This window comes from Schistocerca piceifrons, chromosome 6 (assembly GCF_021461385.2).
Source record: "Schistocerca piceifrons isolate TAMUIC-IGC-003096 chromosome 6, iqSchPice1.1, whole genome shotgun sequence".
Taxonomy (NCBI): domain Eukaryota; kingdom Metazoa; phylum Arthropoda; class Insecta; order Orthoptera; family Acrididae; genus Schistocerca; species Schistocerca piceifrons.
In genome coordinates this window covers 214,439,241-214,464,527 of record NC_060143.1, presented here as the reverse complement: position 1 = coordinate 214,464,527, position 25,287 = coordinate 214,439,241, and the positions used below count along the sequence as shown (strand labels likewise).

Genomic DNA, 25,287 nt, shown 5'->3' with positions numbered 1-25,287 from the left:
TTCTGCAGTTGAGAACTTCAACTTGTGTTATTAATGAGGGACAAGCAGTAATGTATTTTCATTTAGGATTGTAAAATGTTGTAACTGTTACAAAATCTTTCGCCAAAGAGATACAGTGATTCCTTAAAAAAATAGTTATTTTATTAATTTAGAAACTGTAAGGAGTTATATTAATGCTTCTGTGTGGTAATTTTATGTCACATTACAGGAAAGTGAAAGGTAGATAATATTCATGCACTATTACAAAAATTCTACTGAAAAAAAGTGTAGATAGATGGTATGAGTCATAAAAAATACATATTAGAAATTATAAGACATTTTAATTTATAAATTCACATTTAAATTTCACTGAACAATAGTATCACCTTGAGAATTCTCTTGTACAGCATGCAGGTGTTGTTACATCATTATGAAAAACAATTTTTACACTTTTTTTACACACTACACATTCACACCTATGCATACACACACATCATAAACTATTAACTAATTATTTATATAAAAACAAATCATATTTAAATACTAATACAAAATTTGTTGCAACAATATTGAGAATCTTAGAAATAGTTATGAATTGTAGGTCAGAAAATCTGCACTAAATTTTGGCACGTTGAAATATTTGTGGAGGGTGTTTGTTAGACTAAGGTGTCATACTAACATTTAGTCTCTGTATCATGTCTAGGCTTGCAGATGATCATACAGCTCTTTGTCATTATTTGGAATGTATGTATATACCTGAACCAGAAATAACAAGACAGCTTAATTACTTTATAGGCCACTTTGTTCCCCACAATGAATATTAAATTCAGTTACAGTTGTTTACTGAAACTGCACTTTATGGAGTTAACACCCTTATTGCTGATCATTGGCAAAACTCTGTATTCACATGAAATCAGGATGAATTTAATTTAATACCAGACATTTATTTTTCTGCAGGCATTGCCCCACAGAGTGTGTTGTTTGGCTGTGAGATGAGATATGCTTATTACAGTCTTAATTTGAGTCTGATATTGATATACATCAGTTTTTGTTTCTTATATTCTTAATTAACAACAATCAAGAGAAGAAAAGCAATGTGTATAAGTTTGAATAAAGTAGCATTCCAAAGAAGGCTTTACCAACACATTTAGTGTTAGTTATACAGAAAACAAGCCAAAGATCCAAGTGAAATGCTGCAATTACTTGACTCACAATGCATGGACAAAAGTTATTGCTAAAATGTCAATGAATAATTTTGTATTTTAGCACACATAGAAAGGAACAAGGCTTCTTAATTTTTGTTTGTAAATTTATGTCAAAATGGAGACTCCGAAATCCTGGAGCCTGCAATCTTGAGCAGGTTTCATTTCTCATTATATGAGAAGCTACCTTCTTTCTGCTGTATGACACTGATATGTTGAATGTCATATTGATGAATCCCCAGAATGTTGATGGTAATCATTACAGTACCAGTAGGACTGCTGCCACTTATTCCAGTTTGTGAAGCTGAGGCACCCTCTGTCTAACAGCTAAGAATGATCACAAAATGAAATGCAACATTTTTCGAGAAAGTATCCATTAGAATTGTTCATAGCCACAAGTAACCACTTCACAGTGATGAAAAGTCCAACAGTTCTGTTCTTGTGACCTTATTCTTTTTTACATTCTTTTCACATAATTAATAAAGAAAGATTTGCATTAAGTACGGGGAAGGGACCTAGACCGCAGTGTCAATTGAAGGGCCACGAATGATTGGTGGTTCCCGCAGCCCGTCGTAGCCAGCCTCACTTCTTCATATCACTGAGTTCCTTCGGCTTTGAATCCATGCCACCACCTGGTTGTTGGGAAGAGCTCACTGATATGTGTGATCCACCATTATTGTTGGTTGATGGGTACATCTTCTCCAGATGCTTTAATGACTCAGTCAAAAAATTCTGTAAAAAAAAAAGATGTCAGTTTTGAATGTTCAACAAAGGAAAAATAATTTAAATATTATTTCTGTATATACGTTGTTGTGGTAAATATCCTCAGACTTGTTCTGTAAAATAATGCTTGTTACTGAAAATTTGTTATCCTGTCACAGTGACTGCCAGTTTACATCTCGAGATCTTGATTTAGGTGTAGGATCTAAGCAAGACTGGCACACATTGATCTATATCTACACATCCATGAAACTGACAGCTAGAAACTGTATTGTTGTAACTTCATGAAATAAAATAGTCTCTTTAATCTTGACCAGAAAAAAAATAATATTTTGCAACTGGCTTCAGCATATAGTATACCAATTTTCTTGGTGCTGATTAGGTGTAATGCTCATTTCTCTATAAATCATTATTTTACTTTTTGTCTGAATGAGCTTTGGGACAATCCCAATTTCATGCTCGCCTCTCAACTGTGGGCCCCAGCCAGATTATGTTGTGACATATTTCTGTGTAGATACAGTGATGAAATAGAATGTTTACATGATTCAGCAGCTAAGTAAACAGTTTCTGCAGTTACTTCATATGTTTGATTGGGAAAAAGAGGAGAGAACTGTAATACCTCCATTACACAAAAATTGTATCTGACTGGGAAGTTCCCCTGTTCATGTCATTGTTGGCTATTTTTGTATAAAGTAAGCCATTTAAATTATTAGGTGTCTTGTCATTCTCACTTAGTATTACAAAAAGATTCTTTTTGTTACTCACACGACAATGCATATGCCATCTCATTTAACATAGAAGCATGAAAGGTAAGTTTGTCCTTAGTTTCAGTTACTGGGGGAAAAGCATCCTAATTCAAACCGAATCCTTTATAACTGCCCCAATGTAATAACATTTAGAAATAACATACCTGTATAGCGGTGAGGGCAGCAACAATCGCTGGACTGCCAAATCCATGAGATATAAGCGAGAAGTGTGTCAGGTGACGTTGGATACTGGGATCCAAGATATGTTGTGGTCGAGTATTGCACAGTGGTGAACGGTCCTGGTTCAGCAGGTCCATAAGCTCTTTGGTGATCTGCCTGCAAATCAACAAAGAGTAAACATGAGTAATTATGAACTAGCATGTCACAATGTTTTAAATTCTAAATGAAAAATATTATGACTGAAGTGCTGTTTTCTAGTCAACATTTTAAACAAGTTCTGATAGAATATAAATAACTTAGGAGTAAATGAGACCATTCACCAAATAGCAGAGCATTGAGTTGTTGAGAGGCAGTCACGAAAGATGAAGAAAATTTGTTATCTTTTGGAATAAATCCTTTGTCAAACTAGAGTACACAGACACAAAAAAAGTGCATGCTCGCACACTGCATGCCCCCCTCCACCCCCCCCCCCCCACCCCCACCCCCACCCCCACCCCACACACACACACACACACACACACACACACACACACACACACACACACACACACACACACACACACCTACCTGTGCTCCTACATCATGCTGGTACAATTTAGGGGCACGAGTGTGTGTAGTTGACAAACGATTTATTCTAGAAGCTAGCAAGTTTTCTTTCCCTTTTATGTGCACCTGTCAACAATTCAATGCCTCTGGTATTTGGTGAGTGGCCTCCTTTACGACTAAATTATCTATTAAGAAAAGGTATTAAAAAAAGGACTGGATTAATGAAGGTTTTAGTTAATTGTGCGATTGCTGTGGCTGGATATAGGTCTTAGGGTACATCTGTGAAATTTCCTCATTAGTACATTATTGAAGAACATTCTCTCTTCACTTAAGGTAAGCAAAAGTGGACTGTACAATTACAAAAGCAGTACATTTGACTGCTGTGCATCTACAATTATAACAGATAGATATAGGTTCAGAACTTGAATGCAGTTTTATTTCCAGTGATGTGATAGTGTAAGTTTGTAGAGTTTTTCCATAAGTTTAATGAAGACAACGGAACACAAAACAGAGACTTTAGTCGTCAATAATATTTCTCCTCCACTATTTACTGCAATGTTAGCATCAGTTTTTGATTCCACAACCGGAGAATCACATGGCTTCGAGCCAGAGAACTCATTGAGACATGTTTGGAACACATTTTCTTCCTGAAAGGAAGTTCCTTGAAGGTTGTTTGATAGAGTGGAAAAGGTGTGAAAATCTGAGGGCAGAAGATCAGGTGAATAAGGTGGTTGTTTGAATTACTTCCCAACCCACCTCCTTTACAGTGGTTTTTATCAGTCTCGTAGAATGTGGGTGGGCACTATTGTGGAGTAACATCACTTCAGTCAGTCTTCCCGGTTATTGTTCTTGGATTACGTCAGCAAGACATCTCAGTTCTTAATTTTTTTTTACACCTCAGGGAAACAATTTATAGTGCACCACACCGTTGCTGTTCCACCAAATGTGTAACATTAGCTCTTGTGGATGTACGCATGTCTTTTTACGGGGTGTTGCTGGTTTGTTCTGGCCCATCCAGTACTTTCTTTTCCTTATGTTAGGATAAATACACCATTTCACATCACCAGTAACGATAGAGGATAGGTATCGTTGGTATTGTTCATGAGCCAGTTAGTAATGGCCAAGCAGAGATGCACAGATGGCTGAGTTTTGTGATTTTGTCATAGAGCGTGCTGTACCCATATACCCGATTTTTGAACCTTCCCCATTGCATGCAAATGCCGCAAGATGGTGAAATGATCACAGTTCACCACATTTGCCAGTATTCGAGTACACAACTGTGGATCTTTGTGGATTAATGGATTTAAACAATCTTCATCAAACACTGAAGGTCTTCCTGAATGTGGAGAATCACATGTCAAAATGATCCTCCTCAAAACTAGAAAACCATTTTCATGCTGTGCTCTGTTGAATGGCATTATCCCCACACATGGTGTAAATGTTTCTGGCCACCTCCGACCCCCATATTGAATACAAACAGGAGAATGTGTCTGTTCTCCACTTGGCACTGTATTTTATAGCACCCACAGCTCCACTCACTATCTCTTGATAACAAAATGACAATGTGTAAGATCAAACTACAACAGCAAACTACAAATAAAAAGTGACAATTAGTAAATAAATCCATAGCAACCGGAATACCAACATGCAAAACAAAAACGGTATGAACTTATGAACCAACCTAGTAGTCAAAAGTCATAGTATTTTTCAGCTAAGCATTGGACTCTAAAAAGGAGAATAATCAGCTATTGAGATCCTAGGTCACATATTTATATTCCAAAAGAATGTCCAAGCCAAGTAGTTGAAATGTATTACCAGGCAAATTCAATTGAAAGAGTATCTTACTTATTTTATCCTTTTTATGTGTTTTCAAAATAAAGGATATTTCACAACACACATCCTAGTTCATTATTACCAGTATTTCATTGCTACCAATTCTAGAAATTACACAACATTCCACATTGGAACAGATTGCACTGGGCTACTGCTTAGATGTCTAGTCCAGAAAAAGTTTAAATTAAGAGGTATATTCAGCAGTTTACTTCCCACCACATTTATAATGCAAGTGGATATACTCTATACATTATAAAGACTGCTTCGCAAAGTAGGGTTAATTTCGTCACTTTACCAATAGTTTACCGCAGCCAGAAAATGAGTTTGCCTGCACTGAGGATACAGAATCCCCTACTGATGGCCGAACAGTGTGAAGTTTTCACCAACTACTGAGCCAGGAAGGAACTTACTTGGTGGCATGTATGAGCTCCTTGCGGCGGTAGGACTCGCTGGGGTCCGTGTGTTGCCGGCTCAGGTACTCCGCCACCTGCCGTGCGGGGAACTCAGTCTCGCAGACGTAGCCGAAGTCCCGTGCCAAGTGGATCGCCTCTCCTGCAAAAAGAAGCACAGCTGCAGCATTCCTGTGTAATCTACATCTACATCCACACTCTGCAAGCCACCTGACGGTGTGTGGCGGAGGGTACCTTGAGTACCTCTATCGGTTTTCCCTTCGATTCCAGTCTCGTATTGTTCGTGGAAAGGAGGATAGTCGGTATGCCTCTGTGTGAGCTCTAATCTCTCTGATTATATCCTCATGGTCTCTTCACGAGACATACGTAGGAGGGAGCAATATACTGCTTGACTCCTCGGTGAAGGTATGTTCTTGAAACTGCAACAAAAGCCCGTACCGAGCTACTGAGCGTCTCTCCTGCAGAGTTTTCCACTGGAGTTTATTTATCATCTCTGTAACGCTTTCACGATTACTAAATGATCCTGTAACGAAGCGCGCTGCTCTCCGTTGGATCTTCTCTATCTCTTCTATCAACCCCATCTGGTACGGATCCCACACTGCTGAGCAGCATTCAACCAGTGGGCGAACAAGCGTACTGTAACCTACTTCCATTGTTTTCGGATTGCATTTCCTTAGGATTCTTTCAATGGATTTCAGTGTGGCATTTGCTTTACCAGCGATCAACTTTATATGATCATTCCATTTTAAATCACTCCTAATGCATACTCCCAGATAATTTATGGAATTAACATCCACAAGGTCATTCATGTATATTGTGAATAGCAACGGTCTACGACACTCCCCTGCGGCACACCTGAAATCACTCTTACTTCGGAAGACTTCTTTCCATTGAGAATGACATGCTGTGTTCTGTTATGTAGGAAATCTTCAATCCAATCACACAATTGGTCTGATAGTCCATATGCTCTTACTTTGTTCATTAAACGACTGTGGGGAACTGTATCGAACGCCTTGCGGAAGTCAAGAAACACGGCATCTACCTGGGAACCAGTGTCTATGGCCCTCTGAGTCTCGTGGACGAATAGCGCGAGCTGGGTTTCACACGATCGTCTTTTTCGAAACCCATGTGTGACCCCAACCCATGTGGGACTGTCTGACTCATTTAATACATTCAGTTGAATCAAATCTGTCAAGGCTCAGATTAGGTAGCTGCAAAACTACTTTTACGTGCTGCAACAGCAATGATAATGGAATGAAGATTAGTCCATTGACGACAACGAAGCGTGTGGGCCTCTTGGTGTACGACAGAAATCATATGTTGCGTTGTTGTGGTCTTCAGTCTTAAGATTGGTTTCATGCAGCACCTCAAGCAAGTTTATCCTGTGCAAAACTATTCATCTCTGTGCAACTATTGCAACCTGGAGACTTACACCATTTCCAAGAGCCATGGGCTTTGCCACAATAGCGTGACGTGTGTGCCAAGACGATACAGACATTCATACAAGGGCTGTTCAGAGTATCCGACCTTATTTTATAGTGTTGAAACCGACAATGTTAACTGGGCCATGCGCTCTCCATGTTTGTAGGTGTATGTAAGGTACATGCTTGATTTTTTTCACGACTGCAGAAACAACCAGTCGCTGGTTACCCATTGACAAGAGGGGCCCTACGCGGGTGCGTGTGTATTTTGTATTGAACCGGGGCCCTAGGAACGACAGAGAGGCTTCGTCCCGCCGTAGCCCTCAGTAGTTCAAAACCCCACAACAGGCCACAGCAGTCCACCCACCCACCGCCCCCCCCCCCCCTTCCAAACCCAGGGTTATCATGTGATTCGGCCGCCAGTGGACCCTCCCCCCTCCCCCGGGAACGTCTCATACCAGACAAGTGTAACCCCAAATGTTTGCGTGGTAGAGTAATTATGGTGTAAGAGTACAAGGAGACAGTGTTTGTGTGGCAATCGTCCGCAGCTCGTGGTCGTGCGGTAGCGTTCTCGCTTCCCGCGCCCGGGTTCCCGGGTTCGATTCCCGGCGGGGTCAGGGATTTTCTCTGCCTCGTGATGACTGGGTGTTGTGTGATGTCCTTAGGTTAGTTAGGTTTAAGTAGTTCTAAGTTCTAGGGGACTGATGACCATAGATGTTAAGTCCATAATGCTCAGAGCCATTTGAACCATTTTTGTGTGGCAATCGCCGAGGCAGATGGAAAACCGCCTTAAAAACCATCCGCAGGCTGGCCGACACACCGGACCTCGACACTAATCAGCTGGGCGGATTCGTGCCGGGGACCGGCACGCCTTCCCACTCGGGAGCCCTACACAGGTAGCTGTCGGATTTTATGTTGTGGACGAATTGTCAGAAAAAGTGGGACAACATTATCGCATCAAATTTTGTTTTAATCTTGGCGATTCTGAAGTTGAAACAATCTGCAATATTCAACAAGTGTTTGGGGACTAAGCAACGGGCACCACACATGTAAAGGAGTGGTACAACCGCTTCAGAGACGGTCAGGCGATAGTGAAGAGTGAAGCACGTTCAGGTAGGTCCTCAACATCCGCAAATGAAGATGATATTGCTCACAAAAGGGTTCTGGTGATGCAGGACAGACGAATCATGATCAGAGAACTTTCACACAAGGTTAAAATTAGTATTGTATCCATTAATCCCATTTTAACGGAACATTTTGGTCGCAGTAAGATCTCAGGCATGAACAATAATTGAACATATCTGTGGTGTCTTGCAACGTGCTGTTCAGAAGAGATCTCCACCCAGTCGTACTCTCACGGATTTATGGACAGCCCTGCAGGATTCCTTCCAGCACTACTTCAGTCATTAGTCGAGTCCATACCACGTCGTGTTGCGGCGCTTCTGCGTGCTCGCGGGGGTCCTATTCGATATTAGGCGGGTGTGCCAGTTTCTTTGACTCTTGAGCTTAAAACGCAGTACTTACTACTTGGTTCGCCTTTCCCACAACGTTTTCTGTGTGATGATTCCAATTTAAGCTGTTTGTAGATCTAATCCATAGGTATTTAGTTGCATCGACAACCATCAGATTTTTGTGATTTATCGTGTAACGGAAATGTTGTGATTTTTTTTTTTTTTTTTTTTTAGTTGCTCATGTGGAGGTCTTCTCACTGCCTATTATTTAGGGTCAATTGCCACTTTCCACACCATACCGGTACCGAAATATTGCCTAAACCATTTTGCAATCTGTTTGTGATCGTCTCATGACTTTGCTAGACTGTAAATGACAGCATCATCTGCAAACAGTCTAAGAGGGCTGCTGAAATTCTATCCTAAAGCGTTTGCATATATTAAGAACAGTGGAGGGCCTATAACACTATCTTGGAGAACCCCGGCTGTCCGGGTAACTTTTGGTTCACTGGATGGCTTGCCGTTAGTTACTACGAAGCCGACCAGTGTGGCTCTAGGCACTTCAGTCCGAAACCGGGTGACCGCTACGGTCGCAGGTTCAAATCCTTCCTCGGGGGCATGGATGTATGTGATGTCCTTAGGTTAGTTAGGTTTAAGTAGTTCTAAGTTCTAGGGGACTAATGACCTCAGATGTGAAGTCCCATAGTGCTCAGAGCCATTTGAGCCAAGTTACTACGAAATGTGCCTTTTCTGAGAGGAAATTATGAATCCAGCCGCAAAACTGAGATGATTCTATTCGGGTACGCAACTTCATTAGATGCATGAACTGTGTCAAAAGTCTTCTGAAAATTTAGAAATACGGAATCTACTGAGATTGACATTTATATTGACGGAAATTCTGGTAACGGTAATAATAAAAGTAGCTGATTTACTATCACTGAATCTCCTTTTTCCACATCATAATTACGTAAACATACTACAGGGCATTGGTTAAAAACCACAAGAGAAAGAAACCGGGACAACGTCGAGATGAGAGATTTTAGGTTATGACAATTTTCTTTTTCACGCCGCGAATCGTTTCGTGAAATATTTGGCAAAATTCAAAATTGTTTGTGAACTGAATCGGCGTATTACCATGAGCTTCTTCCACGTAACTACCTTCTATTTCCGTTGCTAAGGTAAGCTTGGTGGCCATTGGGTTCGAGAATTATGAAGCAGTGTTCCGCAAATGCAAGGCAGTTCCAAAGGAATTCGCCTCGAGAACTGACACAAAGGCAGTAAGGACTGCATTCGAGAAAAAAGCTGGTACTTTTTTAGAAAAAGATCATGTATACAACAAAACAGATGAACCAACCAGTATCACTCGATCTTTTTTTGATTGGTTCTCGTAGGTGAGGATTTTCCGTTCACAGTTTACCAAAACTGGCTCTGAGCACTATGGGACTTAACTTCTGAGGTCATCAGTCCCATAGAACTTAGAACTACTTAAACCTAACCTAAGGGCATCACACACACCCATGCCCGAGGCAGGATTCGAACCTGCAACCGTAGCGGTCGCGCGGTTCCAGATTGTAGCGCCTAGAACCACTCGGCCACCACGGCCGGCCAACAGATTATCAACGCGCCCATATCCTCTACACACTACGAAACTACTTGGATTTGTGTTCTATCCGTCGTTTTTTTATCAGACTAGCCGAAACAGTAATTAAGGAAGTCGACTTGAATTCTGTCAGAACTGTGTTCAAATTCTTGTCCGGCCATCCTGATTCAGATTATTCGCGACTATCTTAAAAACCTAGTTTGGAAAAGTCTCGGCCGATTTTCATCGTCCATCTTTCTGCGTCTCAAGAGTATCTCGCACTAGTTGAGTCGTCGAACTATGAACATTTCTCTACGTTTATGTTTAATTAATCAATAACACGCGCCATACTGTAACAAAATACATCTTGAAACTCACGCGCTTCCGTTCGCAAGAAAAATAGCAGCGTACCGACTTTCTTCCTTACAGCATCGCCTTCGGGACAGTGACAGATGTAAATGCGAACTACGCTGTTTGCTTACTGATTTATTTAACAGCATCAGCAAACGAAGTTTACTCTGACGAGATGAATATTAAAGCGTAGTAAGAAAATCTACCGTTGTGTTCTCTCTCTAAGCCCGCTTTTTGCTCCTGTAAGGAATTCTATAGCTCTCTTCTGCGAAGTATGATTTGTTTTTGTTTTTCACGACGTGTTATTGTATTGCCGTAAAACAGAACTGTGCAGCGCCAGTACAAAAACGAACATGTAATTTATAGTTAACGCTTTACTAGGTACAAGAATGGCTGCGCCTTAAAGGAAGAGAATGCAAATATCAGCAATATGCAGTTAGAGAGGGGGAAGAGAAGAGAGAACCGAGCAAGACACTGACGAGGAACAGAGTGGCTCTAGCAAACCAATGCGAAAACTGGTTTGTCTAGTTATGATACGTTTTTCAATACACTGCCCGTCCGGAGTGCTAAACGTTGTATTCGTTACATGTAATTATCTCAGTATGCAGACGTCAGTTTTGAAAGGGGAAAATTTTGAAAAAAGGCTTTTCCTTCTTCATGACTATCTCTGCAGGGATGTAACTTTCGTTTCCTGCACAGGATTATATTTTTTTGTTGATTTACTTCTTTTTCTTCTTGCGTGTGTCTCACTTACCATGCCACAATCGCTTCGAGAAGCAAATTAGCAGCATGAGAATAGCTTCGTGTAGTGAGCTAACAAAAACACAGCACATTTCTGTATTACGTGCAACGTTATATAGACTAACTTTACAGTACCTACTTTGATTTCCTTCACCATCCATTTAAATTCGAGTTTGTACTCCGTCTCTAACGACCTTATTGTCGACGGTACGTTCACCCCTGTCTTGGTCTCTGTCTGCATTGTTTGTTTTTGAACTCTGTTGAGGCTACGATGAGTTACAAGAAGTTCCCTAGAGCGTTGCGTGTAACACTACAGATCTCGCACTTATTTCACGCAATTGCCGAGAAATGTAAAACTGTAGTCTAGCTTAACATGTCTAAAATGAATTGCTGTGTACGGCGTGGACAGGATTTTTAAAGAGCTGCTATTACTAATGTGACCTAAGTCTGATGTAACTGATTTGTAACATAATTAAACAAAAACTATCGGGGAGAAATATCAAAAGTGAAACTTTCTGGCAGATTAAAACTATGTCCCGGACCAAGACTCGAACTCGGGACCTTTGTCTTTCGCGGGCACGTGCTCTAGCAACTTTTTTTTTTCTTTTTTCATTTTGTTCGATATAGTTCGCTGCGTTTGGTCTGGGCGGACGTCACAAGACATACGTTTAAGTTGATCGTTGATTCCTTGACTCCGTTTTTTTCATTACAGAGAGAACCCAGCCCTTTTTTTTTAAAACACATTTTGTTCGTTTTCGTTCGTTGTGTCTGCTCTGGGCGGACGTCGAAAGACACCCGTTTCAGTTCGTTGTTGATCTATTAACTCAGTTTTTTTATTACAGAGGGTAGCTCCACTCTGACCGAACACGCTGAGCTACCGTGCCGGCATCCTCTGAGCGAACACGCCGAGCTACCGTGCCGGCGTCAACTGGGCTATCCAAGCGCGACTCACGACCCGTCCTCACAGCTTCAATTCTGCCAGGACCTCGTCTCCTACCTTCCAAACTTCACAGAAGCTCTTCTCCGAACCTTGCAGAACTAGCACTCCTGGAAGAAAGGATATTGTGGAGACATGGCTTAGCCACAGCCTAGGGGAGGTTTCCAGAATGAGATTTTCACGCCGGCCGGAGTGGCCGCGCGGTTCTGGCGCTGCAGTCTGGAACCGCGAGACCGCTACGGTCGCAGGTTCGAATCCTGCCTCGGGCATGGATGTGTGTGATGTGCTTAGGTTAGTTAGGTTTAACTAGTTCTAAGTTCTAGGGGACTAATGACCTCAGCAGTTGAGTCCCATAGTGCTCTGAGCCATTTTTTGAGATTTTCACTCTCCAGCGGAGTGTGCGCTGATATGAAACTTCCTGGCAGATTAAGACTGTGTGCCGGACCGAGACTCGGATTCGGGACCTTTGCCTTTCGCGGACAAGTGCTGGAAATATAAAAAGGTCTTTTGTTGGAAACTTTGAAGGCGCTGACGAAAAGCAGCATAGACCAAATAACTGTTTAAGACTGGGTGAAAGCGCGTATAGGCCCTGTGCGTTAAAAATACTGAAAAGACCATTAGCGTCGTGATGCTTCACTCAAGCAGGAAGTTAAAAAGGCTGTAATATAGGCTAAACTTGGAAGTAGTGGTGCATAAAGTCACTTAGAACACCTAGATTGCCTGATGCAACTAATTGGAAGGAAGTTCTACCAATATTGCGACAGAATCACCTAACACAGCTGCTAAAACAACAGTTTAAAGACCTTTTTGACATTTAAATTTATCCAAGTTGTATAGAACTGATTGCGGCTAGCGACTGTATTATAAATTTATGAAATAATTTTTACTGCTTTAGTCACCTTTTTTAGTATTTATTAGCGCGATGAGTTTTGGAGATTGTTGCGTATCAGGTGCATTACAGTTACGTATGCATTAATGTGAACTGTGATGAAGATTATTTGCTGGGTGTGCCAGGGAGGTTACGCATCGAAATTTAACGCTATACAGAAATATTCGTTTATTTTAATATATGTTAAGTCCAACACAATTTAAATAAAGGCGTTAATGAAGTAATTCGAGCATGCAAGATATTAAGATATCGCTACCCCGCGCGGTCTAAGGGGGTGTTGTCAGGGTTCGCGCGGCTCTCTACGTCGGAGGTTCGAGTCCTCCCTCGGGCATGGGTGTGTGCTGTCCTTGTTCAAAAATGTGTGAAATGTTATGGGACTTAACTGCTAAGGTCATCAGTCCCTAGCCTACACACTACTTAACCTACATTATCCTAAGGACAAACACACACACTCACGCCCGAGGGAGGACTCGGACCTCCGCCGGGACCGGCCGCACGTCCATGACTGCAGCGCCCTAGACCGCTCGGCTAATCCCGCGCGGCTGTTGTCCTTAGCTTAAGTAATGCGTAAGCTTAGGGACCGATGACCTCAGCAGTTTGGTCCCATAAGACCTTACCACAAATTTCCAAAAATATTAAGATATGCACTAAAATAAATGAATCATTTTGTACAAGGTTACATTTCGGTACATAAGCTCTTAGGTGCACACAGAAAATAACCTTCGTAATATCTCAGATGAATGTACACTTAACTGTAACGCAGATGTAGATGGGATTATTCTGCCTAAACGCGTTAGTAATATGGACTGAAGCCGTAAGAATTGTTTCGTAAGTTTAAAGACCTTTATTTACAAAAGAATTAAAATTCCGTTCGGTACACAATAAAGAGTACACTCTATGAAAAAAGAAAAGTGGAAAAAAGACATTCACGAAGGAATTATCGGAATGGGACGGAAATCAGTAGAGGTGATATACAGGGTGATCAAAAAGTCAGTATAAATTTGAAAACTGAATAAATCACAGAATAATGTAGATAGAGAGGTACAAATTGACACACATGCTTGGAATGACATGGGGTTTTATTAGAACCAAAAAAATACAAAAGTTCAAAAAATGGCCGACAGATGGCGCTTCATTTGATCAGAATAGCAATATTTAGCATAACAAAGTAAGACAAAGCAAAGGAAATGCTCAATATGTTCACCATCATTCAGTATGGTGAGGCATTGGCGTCGGATGTTGTCTTTCAGTATCCCTAGAGATGTCGGTCGATCACGGTACACTTGCGACTTCAGGTAACCCCAAAGCCAATAATCGCACGGACTGAGGTCTGGTGAGCTGGGAGGTCAAGCATGACGAAAGTGGCGGCTGAGCACACGATCATCACCAAACGACGCGCGCATGAGATCTTTCAAGCGTCTAGCAATATGGGGTGGTTCTTATAAAGCCCCATGTCATTCCAAGCATGTGTGTCAACTTTTACCTCTCTATCTACATTATTCCGTGGTTTATTAAGTTTTCAAATTTATACTGACTTTTTGATCACCCGGTATATGTGCAAACAAACAAATTATGACAGCTTCAGAAAAATTGGATGATTTATCCAAGAGAAAGAGCTTCACAAATTTAGGAAGTCAATAACGCCTTGGTCCACTTGTGACTGGCCCTTACGTAGTTAGTTATTCGTCTTGGTGTTGATTGATAGAGTTGTTGATTCCTTGCTGAGGAATATCGTGCCAAATTGTGACCAGGTGGCGCGTTAGACCGTCAAAATCACGAGATGGTTGGAGGGCCCTCACCATTATGCTCCAAACTTGCTCAACTGGGTGGAGATCTGGCGACCTTTCTGACCAAGGGAGGGTCTAGCAAGCACGTAGACAAACAGCAGAAACTCTTTTCGTGTGTGGGCGGGTATTATCTTGCTGAAATGTAAGCCGAGGATGGCTTGCCACGAAGGGCAACAGATCGTGGCGTAGAATACCGTCGACGTAACGCTGTTTTATAAGGGTGCGGCGAATAACATCCTTGATTTATCACTCCTGGTTGTCGAGCCGTATGCCGGGCGACAGGTTGCTATCCAACCACTGTCCAGGACGTCTCTAGACACACCTCCGGCCTGTAATCTAATTTACTAACTGAATAGAGTAGATTTATCTTCCCTGATGAGTCCCGCTTCGAACTGGCCCCTATGAACAACGAAGAGATGTCTGCACCTGTGGGATACAAACCTGACTGTACGGTACATGTACATCACATCTACCGATTTTCGTCCCATTCTGATAGTTCCTTCACGATGCCTTTTTTTTCGTTTTGGAGTGGCTTCAATACGGTTATACATACAGCTTACAAGCATAAGATATGTACGCTAGCGGAAAAACCTCTGAGGGCGGGTCGTGAGTCAGTACTAGATGACTTAGTTGCTTAGAGTACTGCGTGCGAAAGGCAAAGTTCCTGGCGCAGCACAAATTTGGAATCTTCTACGGAGTTTCTAAACTGTGTGCGTGCGCTCTCCGTTGCAGATAGAAATTTTGTAGACATCAGAGAGAGTCCACACAAATCTACGTTTCGTGGTGCGGGGCAACAGGATTTACGGTAGTTGCAGCGACAACAGTCTGGGTGATGGACTGATCAGGCCTCGTAACAGTAACCACGAGTTGGTACTGCGGTTGGCTGAAAGCAACGTCGTGAATACAGTATGGTTTAGTGGCATTCTGTTGTGTTAAATAGTTCGGACGTAAACTTGTCCCCCATTCATACATCCGGGTGGAGACTATTCAGGAGGATGTTGTCCTCAGAATACTATATAAGGAAGTTCCGGCGAGATCATGTACCAGCACTCTCACCTGAAGATGGCGGCGAGTTGGACTGCGGAAATATTGTGTCAAGTTGACGTTATAATCCGGCTGCACACCCGAGAAGAATATTATATAAGGAACCCACAGACTGCGAAGAATAAAGTGGACATACGGGAGCTTAATGAAGACTGCTCTAGAAAACTGACCCAACGTAGGCTATCCATTTAGGAAAGACTCTCTGATCGAAGTCTCTGACGAAACGAGATTTAGGCTAGTCAACTTTCTAACCAGAACGGTTAACATCAAGGCGCTTCACAGAAAATATTCGAAACATTAAAATAATGGAGCGAAGAGACCGGAGCGCCTCGTTTCGCAGCAACCTGTTTCCCTTCATTCTGAAAGCAGACAGGCATCTATTTTTGGTTTCCTAACATTAAAGCGGGAGAAAGATGGAATACACAAATCGTTATCATACCGGAAACACTTGTTAAAGAACACCGCATCTCTGTGAGATGTTGACAGTAATTATCTTCAATTTGCAAGTTGACGTTCCAGTGAAAGAAATTATTCTACACTGGACTAGGCGTTGTATACCGAACATTTTTGTTCAGTTGACTGGAAAGAGGAAAAGGAAGTTGCGGAACATCTATCGCTTTCGGAGAAAACATTGTTCCATTGTAACTCACATAACTAGAGCAAGTGGATCTAAGACCAAAACATCGAAACTCTGCTGCCCAAACTGATGACAGTATACGTAGTTAATGGCATGATATCATCATCTGCAAGCAATTAACAGCTGTTTCCAGTTATCACCACACACAACATGGACAGGATTAATACTGAGAAATACTCAGCGCATACGTAACGGAACAGCTTTTGAGGCTTAGTGACTTCGATGAAACCAAGGGTATTGTGTTTTGAGCCGTCGAAATCTACCTAATGCTCGCCGGTTTTGAGGTGAACGAAGTACGCGCGTTGGTCAAAGACTGCTTCTAGCAACATCTCATTGGCCTGAAAATAATCACAGGATTATACACAGTCGACGTCGATCGCATCACTCTCGATACACTGCACATATCGGGCTCGTCATCACATTAACAAATACTCTAACGCTAGGCTGAGACATGCGGTTCCAGAGATAAATTAAAAAAATAGTTCGAATCCCCTTTATTCAGACCCAAGTTTTAAGCAGATGCTTCAACTGGAAAATCTGAAACCAGATCTTTCCAGTTAGGGTCCTTTCCTGCCTCAACGCCAGCCCGTCTGGTATTTGCCCAGAGTAGATTTCTGCTCTGTAGTGGGTTCGACTGCGGTAGATAACGAAAAGTGTAAAAGAGGCTCCGCTGGATGGGAGACGTTTATGAAACGTGGTATTCCGCTGCGTTGGTTTAGGGCAGTAGTTCCCACCCTGCGGATAATTACCCCTTAAGGACTGAAGACCACAACAACAACAAGGGGTAAAAACGAGATTTCCTTAGAAGTAAAAAAGAATATGGATTCAATAGTGTTTAGGTTTTGAAAATGAATTGTTTTAAAAAATCATTATCATCATCATCATCACTATTTCGTAAAACTGTAATACTAAATGCGTAAGTTACCAATAATCACGTTTTTTATTTCAGATACTAGCATTAATCTGTGGTGCTACAGAAGAATGTTGAAGATTAGGTGGGTAGATCACGTAACTAACGAGGAGGTATTGAATAGGATTGGGGAGAAGAGAAGTTTGTGGCACAACTTGACTAGAAGAAGGGATCGATTAGTAGGACACGTTCTGAGGCATCAAGGGATCACAAATTCAGCATTGGAGGGCAGCGTGGAGGGTAAAAATCGTAGAGGGAGACCAAGAGATGAATACACTAAGCAGATTCAGAAGGATGTAGGTTGCAGTAGGTACTGGGAGATGAAGGAGCTTGTACAGGATAGATTAGCATGGAGAGCTGCATCAAACCAGTCTCAGGACTGAAGACCACAACAACAACAACTAGCATTAACGTGTGAGAAATGCGGAGGACGTAACAGCTTGCGAATAAAATGTATGAACAATCTGTTCTTTGTTCCTCACATAATTCTCCTGCAGCACATATACTATAGTGTACACACTTAGACTTGGTTGATTTTAAAATGGGCCGCAAGGGGTGAGTGAAGCAAGTGTCACTAGGGGGAGGAGCGGTGCAGAGGAAGCACGTTTGGCAATAAGTATCTACCATCAATGTGGATAATTAGCTTTCTTTTCTGAGGAGGAGTTGTAGGTAACACTCGCAATGCACTGAGAATTGCTTTATCTTTCTTTAAAAATAAATAAACGCGTTATTGACTTGCTCAGTTTGTGAAGTTCTTTCGCTTCAATAAATCATCCAGTTTTTTGAAATTGTAATCATTTATTTGTATGTACATCATATTTACTGATTTCCGTTACATTCGGATAATTTCTCCGTGGTGTATCCTTTTTTTTTTTTCTTAGGGTATATTTCACCATACCGAGAGCCCTCGTAGCTGCAATCGTAGAGATCATCATCATCATCATTATTCTGCACTAGGGCAGGTCTTCGCGTATAGCTCTCCATGCAGTCCTGTCATTTTCTACCCTTTTCGTTTTCCCATAATTGTTTCTTATCCTTATACTATCCACCTTCTTGTATCTTCTATGCCCTTTTCTTCTTCTTCGGCCGGCCGATGTGGCCGTGCGGTTAAAGGCGCTGCAGTCTGGAACCGCAAGACCGCTACGGTCGCAGGTTCGAATCCTGCATCGGGCATGGGTGTTTGTGATGTCCTTAGGTTAGTTAGGTTTAACTAGTTCTAAGTTCTAGGGGACTAATGACCTCAGCAGTTGAGTCCCATAGTGCTCAGAGCATAGTGCTCGCTCGGCTCCAGACTGTAGCGCCCAGAACCGCACGGCCACTCCGGCCGGCGCACTCTTCTCAGCAACTCCTCATTTCTCACTTTGTCTACCCGTTTTATCCATTTCATCCTCCACCTAGTCCACATCTCAAATGTTTCTATTCTTCTGTCTTCCTCTTTCTTCAGTGTTCATGCCTCAGCTCCGTATATCGTAATGCCACGCTCCGTACGAAGGACTTCGCCAATCTCTTCCTTAGGTCGCTGTCCATTCACCCACATAGAAACGTTCACTTCTTAGCAGATGATGACTCTTTGGCGACTGCTGTGTTTCCACCTTCTTATCACATCACATATCGCCCATAATAATGCTTCCCAGATACCTGAAACCACTAGCTTGTTCTATAACTTACCGTCCTAACTTTATAGTTGTTCTTACTTTTGTTGCACTTATCAGCATTCATTTTGTCTTTCTCTTATTAATTCTCATATCGAATTTCTCACAGGTCTTATTTAATTATTTTAACATTTCAGTCATAATCTTTTGCTCTACGCCAATAACACCATACCATCCGCAAATCGAATACATTCTATCCTCCTACCACCAGCCTGAACTCGCCTACTTTGTTTTAAACATTTCTGAATAATATGGTCCTAATACATGTTGGTGTTGGGGAGATACAGCAGCATTGCCTTACACCACTTCCAATTGTGCTTCCCTCTGTCATCTCATTCCCAAACTGTACTCTTTCTGCTCAATCCATTATAATTCGTTAAGCACGCTGTTTGATTAAATCCTCATGTCTGAACATTATTTGTTTCTGCTCGACAGAAAAGCGTACTGCCTGCGCTCCTGCACTTAATTTCATCCGACTATGGCGTGCATATGCTCGCGTCGAACTGGGGAATGGAAGCCTCGCCGCAGCATCGAATAGAGAAGAGCTAATTGCAGTACCACTATGCGAGACGGGATTGATTTTGAAGATGAGATTGCTTCTCCGAAATGAAATTACGCTGCGGCAGAAAGACGCGGCCCTGTGATCCGCAAAGAGCCCCGGTGTTGCCAAAAACGCTGCCGCCGTGCGTCACGTACCGGTCTCGTGTGTGGCGCCATTACGACGCTTGGCGGCCACTATTACTACCCCCTCCACTCCCTCAGCCACTCCACTCCACTCCATTCCATTCCATGACCGCCGCCTAATTAGTGTATTCCGTAGTCGGAGTCACTCGACTTCCCAATTACGATGCATTAGTTCCCTACATGGCCGCTGAACGACTGTGCCATTGGCTTGCCCTGTAAAGAGAAGCTGCAGCCTGCTGTCACAGCAAAGCAAGATCTATACGGCGATGCTGTAAGTCCAGGAGAAGTACAACGATAGCTTCATTCCCACAGGGCTAAGCAGACGTTCCTGCATTTTTTGTCGCCCGTCAAGCATTACAATATACAGGGTGCTCAGAAAAAGTAGTCCGTGTTTGAAGATGTGGTAGAATGGACTAAAACAAGAGAAAATGGCCAGAAAACATGGGTTTAAAATACAAACGTTCAGAGCTACGATAACTTGTTCGTATTCGCTATTGCGAAAAATATCTCTTCCACTGCAAGCTCTTTGCTGTTACGATCGACGTACAGGATGCAGTAAACAAATGAGAACACGTGTTATTGTGCTACAGTGAAACAGCCGAGCTTCTGATGTAATCTGCTAGCTATCACACACGACCTGCACTATTGAGCCATGGCTAAAGGAGGTGCTCATTATCGTGTCCATTCACAGTAAGGTATACTGCTGTCCGACGGAGTAGGCAATCACGCACGCTTTGGAAAATTCCAAGCTGGTAACGGATGTGCTGGCAGGCAATCACGACGCGTTCCTGTAGTGTTTGTACATCAATAATAGGACTCGCGTATACACTAAAAATTTCAAGTGTCCACATAACCAAAAACCCAGTGAACTAAGAACGGGGGAACATGCTGGCCGAGGTACTTTTGGACCTGCCCAGCCAATCCATTGACCGTTAAATGTATGTATAACGCTAATGGAAATTCCAGGATAGAGCAATATTTAAGGTAAACGCACTCATCTATAGCGGATGACGCGTGGAGCACAGTAACAGCATCCACACTACCTTCGACTTCGAGCACTAGCTCTTTTTCCAGCCGTAGCACACACAGTCACACGCAGAACCACAAGGACATTTCGGAAGAAAATGGACTGGTCTTCCATCATGTACGAATCACATTTCCAGCCGTTTTTGGAATGTGTAATGACACAATTAAATAAAGACAATAAGGTACATTTCAATACATTCGCTTTTATGATATTAAGACACATCATAAATTTTATTCGTATATCTCTAAATGAGTGTTGTGTCGTCTTCGTCATCATCATTCATTCCCATTACGGTCGAGGAAGGCAACGGCAACGGCAAACCACCTCCATTAGGACCTTGCCTAGTACGGCGGTGCGGGTCTCCCGCATCGTTCCCCTACGCTCTGTCAAGAAGCATGGGACTTCATTTCCATTTTTCCATCTCTGAACTTCAATTCATGGCGGAGTTTTGGGTATTTGAAACTAGGCGTCAGTATTCTATGAATGTAACAAGTAACGCCATCTGTTAGAATCTTAAAGAACTATTTGCACGAGTTTTATAATTTTCCTGTCTAAAGAAACTCGCAAAGGCTGATATTATTTTCGCGATTAATTCTTTCAAACGATTAATGATGTTGAAACCTTTAAATATGTAGTGAAAGGAAAAGCAGCATGTATAAACAAATTTAACACAGCGTATGGGAGCCGCGCTAGGCTGAGAGTTTTTTTGTAACAGCTTTCAGAACAGTTGAAAGTCTGTAGCAGTTGGCTGTGTGAAGTGCTCGAAGTATTGCAGCAACAAGGAATGCACAAGGGAAATTTACCTGGAACGTGGCAATAACGGGAATGTTAAAAGGATAGGTACGACACTATGGAATCATTGATGTGATATTGCCATAAAATGAACGATGCTGGACATGAAGGTTATTTGCTACTGTTCTTTGTAAAGTGCAGTTTCCCAAGAAATGAGAATCTTTTTATTATGAATGTAGGCAATACCGTTCATTAAAATCAGTAAAATGTATCCATGTGTTACTTGACTATTTTTCTAACCCACTTTCATAAAAAATTTGGCACTGAATCAAATAAAACGTACTATTCTGCCATTGCAGTAAACCGATAGAGTCAAAAACTGCACGGTATTCCTTGAACAGATAATTATTTTACCTAATTCATAATTAGTGGTTTAATTGTTTGTCTGACAATGTGAGTGACTGCTGTGTGTATACTATGACTAGGTTACTGTCTAATCCAAAGCGACACAAGCAATATCGTTTGTCGACTTTCGCCGACACTCCAATGCTGTCGATGTTTTACTTATTACTGATCTCAAAATTGTACATGCGCAAGAAACAGTATTTTTCCGTGTACTTGAATTTTGTTATAGCACGGCGTTGGCTAGTCTGATGCCCACCGTCATATTTTTGCGTAGATCTGTACTACTAAATTACAAAATCCCGACAGACGTATTATAAATTGTACCTCCTCTAGCAAGACAAGCAAGTCGTTTGGTACGAACAGACTATACCTTGCAACAGTCAACGTGTTTGGTATGTGTTACGTCAGTCGTAGTACCAAAAAGCTTGCAATAGAAGAGATCGTTTCACAGTAGAGAAGATGAACAAGAGCTCATAGCGCTTAAGGTACGCTTTTTAGAGCCCATGTTTATTGGAGATTTTTCCGTTGTTTTGGTCCATGCTACCACCTCTAAAAATATGGAATACTTCTTTTTAACAATCCGGGTATTAATGATCTAGCGCATAATGTTAGAGTTGGATTATTCTCGTGTGCTGCTGTGGTCTGTAGGAAGGTTGCAATGCCAGAAAGGCGAGATGATTTGTAGAGAATGGACGTTTTGGTGCAGGGACTGGTTGTTGAACATGAATGTAAATGAATGTTATGTATTTTGCATAGAATAGTCGAAGCGGGTTCGTAACTGTTTGATTTCAATACCAAAAATACCCATTAGTAACCATTCGGAGTGACTTGAACTGAAATGGCTACATGTAACAAATTGTAGGAAAAGCAACGGCCAGGTGAGATTAATTGGAAGAATCTTAAGGAAATGTGATTTAACCGCAAAAGAAGTATGCAAAGGGTGTTCACGCGGAAAAGAAAAAAAGAAATCCCTGATTTCCCAGTTAAAAATACACTTTTCCTCGTGTGAAAATACACTTTTCCCGGGCAAAAGTACATTTTTCGCAGTTAAGTGACAATATACTTTCCCTCGGAGTTGTAAAACTTATCAATCCTTTGAATAGTGAAGGTCTCATACACCGGCATAGAACTTCTCGGTACTTTAGGAAACGAAACAAAAAAAAATACTTTTGTAAAAATCTTTCATGTGCGTTAAAATTTACACTGCATATTTTTGTATTAAGAAGGTATAAACACAAATTCCACCAAATATAGCCCGGTCGCTTACGAAGCACTGAACTCTAGATTGCGACGCGCTTTTGTCAGCCAGTTACAGTTCATGCATGTCACGCGATCTCTCCAGCCAATGACAGTACATATTCAGAGCATAGCAACATCACTAAGTAGCGCGAACACACAAATAAAGAAGTTAATGGTTTAATTAATATGTAGTCATATAGCTACAAGAAAAGTTGAGCGTTCACATATAATATTGATCATCAAAAAGTTTTTGCTGTTTTTTTTTCCTAGGGTATGGTTACGCAAGATCCTGAGTGCAAAGCTTTAACTGCAGCAGCTGAATATTTCTGACGAGCACGATTATAAATTTCACTGCTGTCCACCGAATTTTTCGTAGGTTACTTGGTCGAATGAATGTTCCGTCTAGCACTTACTTTTCCATAGAAAATTGCTGAGGAACTCACTTCGCACTACTTTTTGAAGGATGTTTATACTTTTTGCCATCGTTATTGCATAACTTATAATCTATGAAAGAACTAAAATAAATATGACAAATTAAACTTGAAACTAGGCCCTTTTTAACGTCTCAGCCTTTTAAAATATATCAAATACGTATTGACGTAAATGGCTGGTATTTTGGGCCCAAAATTTTTCTAAGTGCATGGTCCTCAACTTTAAATTTTTGTATGAGCTTTATTTAAGAATTTCGTCACACATTCTCGCACGTAACACAGTTCGTGTTGCTTAAAAGGAAATTTACTTGGAAAGTAACGCTTCTCAAACGACCATTCGCAATATTTTCCGGTGACATGTTAGGAATGCAAACAGTTGTGACGTCACGCACATCGAAACAACGTCCACGAGAAAGACGCATTGAAAGCAGTTTGTTGTTGCGACGTATTGCATAGTCCTTGGCACATTTTGCGGCGCTTATGTGTGCACTGTGTTTCGTTGTTGTGAATGGCGAATTTTCTTTGCAGCTGAAGTTTTATTTAGGTGTTATTCTCTCGTTTATGCTTTATGGCTGCATTATTATTCTGCAGTAGCGGGCTAAAGTAAAATTCTTTGTAACATTATCGGTTCTTACCAGTCAGAACTACAAAAATTTAGCCGAAAACTAAACAATGAAAAATTCTCGGAATTCTAAAAAAATCCCGCGGTTTTCCCAGACTTCTCCGGGATGAAAAAAATTCCCGGGTTTTTCCTGGATTTCCCGGTGTCTCGGGGCGTATGTATCATGATTACAAAACACTTGTTCTAACGATTCTCGAGTATTTCTAGGAGCCTCACCAGGTTGAATTAATAGAAGAGATAAGAAAAATCCAACGAAAAGCGAAGCGTTGCATCACTGGATCGATTAGACGACGCGGGAGCGCTAGGGACATAGTCAGCGTACTCCGGTCACCGACGCTAAAACAAAGGCCCTGTGAATCGCAGAGAAGTGTACTGTTGAGAAGACCAGGAGAGTACGTTCCAGCAAGAGTCGGACGACACATTATTTCCACCGACAGAAGTCTCGCAAAATGTCCACGACGAGAAAATGAGAGGTTAGAGCCCATAACGGAGATTCATCGACAATTATTCCATTTGCGAATGGAGCAGGGAAAGGGGGAGGGGGGAGAGATAGTGGTATTAAAAGTAGAGATTATGAGTGTAAACGTAGATGTAGATTATGGTTGTGATGTTTACAGTGAGCTGTTCGAAGAACAGTAATTTCCCCATTCTGCGTCCATGCTACAGATGGCTCTCAAATTGTTGAGAGTTAGAAAGTCCCTCAAGGGAAAACATCATCATTACAGACGTAACAGCTTCCTACTCGTAATATGCGGGATATTAACTAAAATTATCACCAACCACAAAGAAAAAAAAGAAACATTGCGTTTTAACCACGCAAAGGAAGAAGCTGACTTCAGAACAGTATTTTCCATTTGGAAGGTGTGAACTGTATTACAAATCGGAGTAATGTGTATGGATTAGCGCTTTGTGTAGGATTAATAGATTTTGATGAAGTTTTTTACTTAGTTTCAACGAAATCAACACTAACAGCCATGAGAAACAAGGCATTAATTTAACTTTTGTTAGAGTGTTGAACAATTCATACTGCACTACCACAGCTTCTATTAGACTTCATCAGGGTAGTGATATATTAATAATCTATAGACGTTCAGGCAACCAGATTTCATATCAACGCAACTATTCTCAGCGCCCT

At 41.6% G+C, this 25,287-nt stretch overlaps 1 protein-coding gene across 1 annotated transcript in view; it reads right to left on the bottom strand.

Moving 5' to 3' along the window:
• Nucleotides 1–300: 300 nt before the first annotated feature.
• The window catches only part of LOC124802697 (transcription factor AP-2-beta), a 345,309-nt gene continuing 320,322 nt past the window's right edge, over nt 301–25,287 (bottom strand). The window contains exons 6-8 of the mRNA XM_047263639.1: nt 5,617–5,758; nt 2,812–2,983; nt 301–1,913 (exon numbers count right to left, since the gene is read on the bottom strand). Of these exons, the coding sequence (XP_047119595.1) occupies nt 1,764–1,913; nt 2,812–2,983; nt 5,617–5,758 (464 nt within the window). The 3' untranslated portion in view covers nt 301–1,763. The remainder of the gene's footprint in view (nt 1,914–2,811; nt 2,984–5,616; nt 5,759–25,287) is intronic.